We start from the raw sequence: 9179 nt of genomic DNA on the forward strand, positions 1-9179 counted from the left end.
GATCTCGAATAAATCTAGAAAAATATTCATAAATTTTTGAATATTATTTTATGGGGCCCTGTAAAAAATCAGCTCCAGCGGATATCGGTAAGTATTACTTTTGTATTCGTAGGGGCGAACTGATATCCGCTGGAGCTGATTTTTTACAGGGCCCCATAAAATAATATTCAAAAATTTATGGATATTTTTCTAGATTTTTTCGGGATCCAAATGAGACTAAACGCGTTTGTCTCTGCGGATTGTCCCTGCTCATAGCAGGGCCCGAAAGAAAACGGGTGGAGAAATGGATTTTGGAATGTGAGAGGTCATTGTTCAGGGAGTAGATCATACCCCAAAGTCAATCTCAGCCCTGGGTGCCGAGTAAAAAAACAATCACAGTGTAACACCCTTCATATTTGAGGTGCTATAATGTTACACTTTAATAACTTAAAGGGCCAAAGTGTGAATTTCTCAAATGTGCATGTGTGCCGTTTGTGCTTCATACGTTCATATAAAACAAAATAGGATTTAGCGGAGATGTCCACACTGGATAATTCCTAGGTAACTCTTGTACGTTCCACGTTAGTTTCCTGATGTTCATATCATCACTGTACTGTTTGAGAGAGAGAGAAAGAGAGAGAGAGAGAGAAAACGATAGAGATAGAGGAGGAGAGAGAGAGAGAGAGAGAGAGAGAGAGAGCAGCGGCAGGAAGGGAGAGGGGGATTGGAACATTAATCTTGGTAACTCCATATCTCTTTTTACGGTAATCAATTTACAAGTTCATGAATTGATTTATTTTGGGGTTTTGGAATCAGTTGGGTTTTAGCACCCTAATTAGGGCTTTTCTTTGTTGCTTTTTCCTATTGGAACTGAAAGTTGTGATTAGAAGCAATAGAATTTAATAGTAATAGTTGATTTTGGTAACTTAGTCATTATAATTGAGTGTTCAAGTGCTGTTACATGTTGAACCTGAGAACTAAGCACTGAAAAGTGTAGCTTAGGTGCAGGATATATGTGTAGACTGTGATCTCTATGTGCTGGAACTGTATTTAAGTGCAGTATTTTGATGGTTATATGCTGGAAATTGACTTTGATTTGCTGAAACTAAGCTCTAAGTGCTGGAAATTGGCCCTAATTGCTGGAATTGGACCCTGAGATGCTGAAACTGAGTTCCAAGCGCAAAAGAAAACTGGTTTTATTTGCTGCATGTAGGACCATAAGTGTGTATTTTTTTAAAGAAAAGCATTGAGAGGATTGTTTTGATTGATGGATGAAACGCTAACATGAAAACAAATTTCAGGTGCAGATACGGGCACATTGGAGGTGCCGAAACCATAGTTGTACATTCCTTTTTGGAAACCACTGTGAGTGTTGGTTACATAGATGTTCTTTATTTGGAACCGTTGTGTCGTTGAACTGTGGTTTATATGCCGTTCATATTGAATTGTGGCAATTGTGGCCATGTGTGATGTTTAACAGTAAATGGTCGGGCAGTGTGGCCAAAGTCACTAGCAATGATAACGGTGGATGACCGGTAGGTCTGAAGGAGTTTTGTCTCCTGACCGGTAGCTAGTGTTTGTACAGTTTGGTGTATATCGCAGTTGTTCATATTCAGTTTTAACTTGTTCAGACCTCCGCTGTGCTATGTTGTAGTTGGTGTAGATCCTTGAAATATTAAAGGGAAAATGATGTGGTTTAGATCTCAGTTTAGGGTATTTGTTGGACTATAATTGTGGATGTCAGGTTGCTCGTCACGCATCGTACCACGATGGACCACTCAGGTGCTATCCGGGACGGGGCGTGACACACAGCATATGGGAAAGTCAGGGAAACCAAAGTTTACTATAGTATAGATATGGATTTAGAATCTATATGAGGTATGTTGCTGTATTAAAGGTATGTTGTTGTATACCTTTAGATAAAAGTCAGTGGAAGATTTGTACCCTCATTTAGGTTTCCTTTTATGCTTCTCCCAAATATTTATTCTTTCCAAATATATCATTAGCTTATCTACCCGTAGATCTCAGCTGTAGAAAAAATATATGTACCGATCCTAGGGTCCAAAATATACGGATTCAAAAACAGCTCTCCCATATTATGTAGATGGAAAAAAGTTTTGGAGGATCCTCTAAAATTGTTTTTTGAATATACAATGCAAACAATATTAAATTTTGAGTGAGTTGAAAAAATGATGGGAGGAAGAGTGAGAAAGTATTTCAAATAGAGTTTGAATATAGAGATATAGAGGATTTTTTTTTTTGGTCAAGCGGAAAGTGAGATATAGAGGATTGTGATTGGAATTTATATGGATAGTAAAATCCTCTATATTCTCTGTTCTAAATGGCGGCCGCCGAGGCCGCCTAGGCGCCGCCTAGGCGCTTGGAGGTACCCTGCCACCACGCCAATACCCCTTGGCGTTTGATTTGGAGCCCAGGGAGGTTTGGCGGTGTTTGGCGGCCGCCTAGGCGGCCTTGGCGGTCTTGGCGGTCTCGGCGATTTGGCGCCCAGGGAGGTTTGGCGGCCGCCTAGGCGGTCTTGGCGGGCCTTGGCGGGGCTTGGCGGCATCATCAACGTCTTTGGAGGCCTTTGGCGGCCTAAAATGTATAGTATTAAACTAATGTAGATCAAGTTTTGGAAGGGTATGGAGGAGAAGAGTTAAAGAAAGGAGATGAACTTTTAACTTGGTATTAGGGATCTCCGATCTCGTTTATTTCTACTTATTGTCTTATTCAACTTATTTGCTAGTTGCTACTACTTAATTTCATTTGGGTTTGTACATTAAACTTTGCATTATGGTTATGTAGAACTTTGATCTTGTATTATGGATACATAGAATATAGTTTGATTGGATAATGGTTTGTTAAAAAAAAAAAAAAACGCCGAATTGCTTGGCGGCGCCTAGGCGGCTTGGCGCTTGGAGGTGGGTCTCCGCCCTACTAGCGCCAAGCGCCATTTAGAACATTGTCTATATTCACTTTTTAATTATGCAAATATTAATTTGATCATCTAAAATGGAAAAAATAGAGGATGTTTAATTGGAGATGCTCTTATAGAATTGTAGTCAAGGTATTTGTGCAAAAGTGTTACATACACAATAATTCAAACAAAATACCAAATACAACATCTCACGTACATGTGGGATCCTTTTCTAGCATTTTTTATTTGGATGGAAGGATATGCAAAAATCACTCCCCTCTGCTCATTCTCTTGCTGAAGATGGCTTCTCGTTGGGGAGTGCATCATGCAGTCAGCCACTTTCTGGGCACATGTTGGATTCATTTTAAAAATCAAAACTGTTAACCATGCCAAAAATTATAAAAATCGGATGCACATTAATGCTAGTTTCGCATGAATTTACCTGTTGTAAGAAAATGTATGATGTATTTGATTTGGTGTGGCCGAACCCATTTTATAAAACACGTATTCATTCTAAACAGGTGTTGATCGGCATCCGATTTCCATGATTGTTAAAGCGGAAACAATTCTTGACAAGCACTACAAAATAAACAGTTCCAATCATTACAATAAACTCAACCTGTGCCTTGAAAATGGCAACTACGCGGTGCAGTCGCCGACATTAAAGTGAACCCAGCTTGTGCACAGGTAATTATTGAGTACTTCCGGTGTATACTCCCTCCCCTCACATAATATGTGGAGCCTACATATGGATTCTGCGTGGACCTCACATGTTATGTGAGATGAGGAAGTATACACCACGAGTATTGAATAATTTTCCCTTCGCGCACAGAAAGTGGCAATTGCACGGTGCAGTCCAACCATTTTCTTCCTGATTCTTGGTCTCTGTGTGTGTGTGTGAGTGTGCTGCTGCTTGACATCAACTTTTAATTGTTGCCTTTCCCTGTCTTTCTCTCTCTCTCTAGATCTGCTTGCTTTTATTGGGTCTCCGATCCGATGGAACCAGTTACGGAAGGAGGTGATGAGGACCAACGACCACAACTTTCACCATCATTACAATCGGGAGGAGGAGAGAGTACCACAGTGCAAGATGCAGCAGCAGCAGCAATTACCGTTAGGGCTGCTGCTATTCCAAAAGAAACAGCAAGTCCCAGTTTCATGGGGAAACATCGAATGGTAGCTGCAGTTGCCCAACTTCATCAGCAAATCCAAATCATTCAGGAAGAGCTGGAGGAGCTTGAAACATTGGGGGAATCATCTATTGTTTGCAAAGAGTAAGGTTTTTTTTTTGTGTGTGTGGTAATTTATCATCTTATTAGGGCAAAACAAACCAAGATCACTAAGTTATACAGTACTTAATTACTTTGTCTGCTTGTAGGGCCGATAAACAAACCACTCGAGTTCGAGCTCGTTTTCATTCACTAAAAGCTTGTTTGAGATCGGTTTGTAACATGACAAATAAAAGCTTGTACATCTTTTTGAAGCTCGTTAAGCTTAAACCAATATCGATCATATTACCGCTTGGCTCATTCGACTTATGTCCTGTGCTGTTTAAAAAATTCAAACTACATGAGTTCAGTTGGTGATTGGCTCGATTAAAGCTCGTTTAAAATTGGTTCGTCTCATAAGCAAGCCAAACTCGAACATATTTTAAAGCTCGTTAAGTTTTCAAACCAAGCTTGAACAATCAACTCTTTCAGTTCGTTTATCAGCCCTGTCTTGCTTGGCCTTTTTTTTTTTTCAATTTTCATCATCAGTTGTAGTGCTCATTTATAATTAACCCCTCTCTCTCATCACTCCAGACTTGTGTCAGCAGTTGAGTCCGTCCCCGATGCTCTGCTTCCTGTGTAAGAATACTTACTACTCACTCAAGAAAATAATTTGTTTTAGGTTTATATTTTCGTAGAAAACTTATGGTGGTGGTGTTAATTTTTGAAATTGTGAATAACTAAGGTTTTTGTTTTAATTATTTAGGTTTTTGTTTTAATTAGAAATGAAAGAACAACAAAAGCCACAATCCACATCATCGCGCATTGGATCTATATAAAGAAATTCTCTATCAACACCAACTGTTGTACTATTAATTGGTTGTTGCGACAAACTTATTGCTAGAGAGATTGTGTATTTCTCGTGGAATAATCATGTAGATTATGTTGGGCTAAGCTTATCTCGGTGGATTGGACCGTGCAAATGGATATGTTGCTCACCATGAGTCCTATGTTGATCACATGATTTGTTCATTTAGTAAGGTTCCTGTGTAAATTCGTTGTGAACACAATGAAAACCTGATATCATATCTTGGTGGATTGGACCGTGCAAATCGATATGTTGCTCACCATGAGTCCCATGTTGATAATATGATTTGTTCATTTAGTAAGGTTCCTATGTAAATTTGGTGTGAACACAATGAAAACATGATATCATACTCATTACCCCATGATTTTATCTCACTTGGTTTCAAAATTCATGATTAAGTACAACAGTTGTACATATCTATCTTCAGAAACATAAAAACTTCATTGACAACAAAGCACAGTAGAATAAGTAACATATTAACATACCCGGAAGAAATACTAACCACGTAAACTAAAGCAACGAAATTCGAATTAGAACAAATAACAAAACATACAGATACTATGCTGAAAATTACTTGAAAGAGCTTGTCTAAACTCTACACCATGCCGAAATTGAATCAAAATGACAGCAGCGGCTTCAATGCTTGGGTTTGATCTCTACTTCAAGACTTATCCGGTATCAGAAGGAAAAGAGAAGTGAGGTTTGGGATGAGTTTGTGAGAAAGCTGCAGCAAAAGTTTCCGTAGAAATAGCTCTCTTCACAACTCCATCCTGAACTAAAGAAAAATTACAACGGTGATTGGAGTCAGCCAAGAAACGAAAATCAAACTACCAAGGAGAAGCCATAGCCGTAAGATCTTTAGAGCCTTCCATCTATTGGAAAAGTGAAGGATCCCCTCTACATCTCCTAGAAGACAAACGATCTCCTAAGTCCTCAGGAGAAGAAGTTGCTGCACACTTGTCAGAGAGAGAACAAGCAGTTATGAGGTAATTTAAGTTTCCAAAGGTCCACATGGAAGAAGACCGATCATGGCTAATGGAGGGTGAAAGCGAGGGACTATGCATGAGAGAGCAAGGGAACATAAAAGAGTTCGCAATTCCCTGATTAAGAGCTGGTATGCAGAAACTAAAGTGAAATGCTCATTCCAGTATCACTCCAAATGAGTCTATCTGGAAAGCCAAATAGTGATATAAGTAAGGATGGCTTCTAGAAGGGAAGTACTTCTCTCACCAGATTTTCATTCCAAAGATTAAGATTTCAGAGGAAAAGACAATTCACTAGAGCATTTAAGTGCCAAATCCAGAAGATTGAAGATTTATATCATCACTGCTAGATCGGCTAAGATGGACGATGGAAACCAGGTGTCTGACCAGAGGAGATTGTTATAACCGTTGTTCACTTGCCATCTAAGACCCAATTTTAAAGCTTACCCACGGGCCCCACCAAATAGGATGTTTCTCGAATTCCATGAACAATTAGCAGCACTGCAGCAGGGGTAACTTGCGGGAAAGTAGAGTTGGAATCTACCCTGAAAAACTGAGAGAAGAAAAAGAGAATCACTATGAAAAATAATTCTCCAGCCCTGGTTAACCAGAAGAGCTTGTTTTAGAAACTCAGATATCTCATGCCCAGGCCCCAAGTTTTAAAAAGGACATAAGCGATCCCAAGATTACCGAATGGATGGATTTTTTATTACGGTTCCATGGCCAAACGAAAGTGGAGAACATGGAGGAAAGTTTACCTATGATGCACCAACAACTCTAAAGGTCGTTGTATCGCCGTGTCGGACACAGGAACACGCCAGGGGCACTGCTAGAAACGTGTCCGACACGCCACGTGGCGTGTCCAATAATTAAGTTAATTTTTTGTGGGGGACACTTGGGGGACATGAGAGGACACTTCTGGGACACATTAGGGGACACAGTGAGGGTGTAAATGTATTTTTTTATTTTTTTGGGGTAATTATGTTATTACTCAAAAAGAGTGGTTTAAATGTAATTAATCCTTAACAGGAGAAACCCTAACATCATACTGTCAACAATTGACCTCTCTCTCTCTCTCTCTCTCGTGGTAGGTAGGTAGGTATGTATAAACATGTTACATGTATAATTGATGTATCAATTACCACAGCGACAGTTTATATAACTTTATATGCCTATACAAAAAAAAGTATCAGTTTATATGTTATGTATAATATTGATAGTCTTATGGTAGTAATGTATATGTACTGGTAGTTTCTATAGCTTGTATATCTTATATTTTGTGGTATAGCTTGTATGTGTCAATTTAAATATATCACTCATATAGGACATGTCTTCCTTTTGTTTGAATGGTATTGGCATTTGGTCCTATCCATTTCATTTTGTTTACATTTTGCAATTTAAACTTGGAAAAAATAAATAAATGTGTATATATACACACACACACCCACGTGGCATATTCCCGTTGTGTCCGTATCCCCATTTTTTTTATAATTCTCGTGTCCTGTGTCCGTGTCCCCATTTTTTTAGAATTCTCGTGTCCTGTGTCCATGTCCGTGTCTGTGCTACATAGTTTATTACCCACGTGTCTTAGGAATTCGTAAATGGAGATATAGAAAATGAGCGAAGAGGAGAGAATTTAATTGATAAGAGTGAACATACCAGCTTTATTCAAAAAACAAGCCATCCAACCTTGCCACCTTTTTTGGAACTCCCAACTGACTGGTGTCAAAGATCTCTTTTTTGTTGCTCACAATGCCTTGATTCACCCGCAAATATATACCAATCTCATTGGGGACAGGAATGAGGAAGTAAGAGAAGTGACCAAAGAAGAATGCAGTTCAAAAAAAAGTGACGAAAGAAGGCGGATTTTTGGTGCTGATGAAGAGACTTGACTTTTTAAGGTTAAGGAATCAACTTGATCAAAAGAAAGCTATCATTAGGTAATCAAAAGATGCATATGATTGGGAGAGCTTCTCTAGACGTTTTAATGCCTTTAAGAGAACCATGCCTGTGAAAGAGAATCAAATGACTAAGGATAAAGAGGATCACCCTGCCTAATCTAGTTGGGAGGAAACCATAACGCTGAAGCACCTTCTCCAATAAAACCCGATGAATTCTGTCAAAGGTCTTGCTAATATCCAATTGAAAGAGGCATAAAAAGTATTGGAGAAAGTTTTTGATCGAATGAAGTGAGTTGAATCCTGGAAAATTGAAATGTTATCGATGATTAATCTAGCAGGAATGAAACCATTTTTTTTAAGACAAAAACAAGACAATCTATAAGCTATATACAAATTTTAAGGTAAATATTTTGAGAATTTTTGAATAGGTAAGAATTCCACTTGTAATTTACAGAATAGAACTTTCAAATCATCAAAGAAGTGCATGGTGAGCCCATGGTTTAGACTACATTGTTGAGTAAACTTCCTTAATTTGCAAGAAGATTTATTGCTGAACAATACATGATGTATTATTAGGGGCCCCGAGGCATTGTCTTTCTCATTCACAAGAGGGGCTGAGGTGGACAAAAGTGTGCGAGAGGACCAATGTCCCTAGGGCATTCAATAATTATTCGCAACAATGCGGTCCAGTTTTCTAAGAATTAAGTACATGTTATTTCTATAAGTTACAAACATTTCTGTTTTGTTTTGTATTACTAGCTTGCGTTTGTTTACACAGGACAAAAGGTCCAGCAGTGGTTGGTTGGGACCGGTGGTTCCAAGGTGCCCATGGCTCACGTGGTCGCAAACGGTGGATATGAAGCTTCCGAACTTCAAGAAATGCTTCTGTTGGATTTAACAATTTTTTCAGGGTATTATATTGAAAACAATTACTAGCGTAATGTCTATTCCAATTTGATTTTGATTATTTGTGGAACCACTACTAACTAGTATCAAAAGACCTTCGATTGTGTCAACCAAAAGCAGAGCTCGAACAGCTTGGTATGTCATTGGCAAGTGCAAGCCAATGCAAAAATTGTACTGAGAATTTCTAATATATGCTTGGTATAGTAACCAACCGATTTTAGATGAATTTCTTATCTAGATAAACATGAGTTAAATTCAATGGGATTGTTTGTACTACAGTTTACCCGTGAATAAGAATTCTGGAAACTACTTTGCTTCTTGTGTGCCAATGGGCCGAAATTTTATAGAGAAAAGCGAGCCGAAGTGCATTTGTGGTCCAGTTATTCTAAATATTTGACGTGTCTCAAATTGAGTACT

The 9179-nt window shown here is 38.7% G+C and overlaps 1 protein-coding gene across 2 annotated transcripts; it reads left to right on the forward strand.

Annotated features, from left to right (window-relative positions):
* The first annotated feature begins 574 nt into the window (after positions 1 to 574).
* LOC131332357 (guanine nucleotide-binding protein subunit gamma 1-like) lies at positions 575 to 8988 on the forward strand. 2 transcript variants are annotated; one of them, XM_058366541.1, is made up of 5 exons: positions 575 to 720; positions 1281 to 1344; positions 3862 to 4170; positions 4699 to 4743; positions 8635 to 8988. In XM_058366541.1, exons 3-5 carry the CDS (start codon positions 3893 to 3895, stop codon positions 8714 to 8716), a joined length of 405 nt encoding a protein of 134 aa, XP_058222524.1. In that variant the 5' UTR covers positions 575 to 720; positions 1281 to 1344; positions 3862 to 3892; the 3' UTR covers positions 8717 to 8988. The 2 variants fall into 2 exon arrangements, with proteins under 2 accessions (XP_058222524.1, XP_058222523.1); XM_058366540.1 differs by lacking the exons at positions 575 to 720; positions 1281 to 1344 and adding an exon at positions 1465 to 1514.
* The last annotated feature ends 191 nt before the right edge of the window (positions 8989 to 9179 follow it).

The sequence above is a fragment of the Rhododendron vialii genome, chromosome 7a (assembly GCF_030253575.1).
Source record: "Rhododendron vialii isolate Sample 1 chromosome 7a, ASM3025357v1".
NCBI classification, from domain to species: Eukaryota; Viridiplantae; Streptophyta; class Magnoliopsida; order Ericales; family Ericaceae; genus Rhododendron; species Rhododendron vialii.

Coding starts and splice junctions, on each gene's coding strand:
- LOC131332357 (XM_058366540.1), top strand. CDS start 1,495: ATGATAACGGTGGATGACCG. Junction 1,515..3,861: donor ATGATAACGGTGGATGACCG/GTAGGTCTGAAG, acceptor CTCTCTCTCTAG/ATCTGCTTGCTTTTATTGGG. Junction 4,744..8,634: donor CCCGATGCTCTGCTTCCTGT/GTAAGAATACTT, acceptor TTGTTTACACAG/GACAAAAGGTCCAGCAGTGG.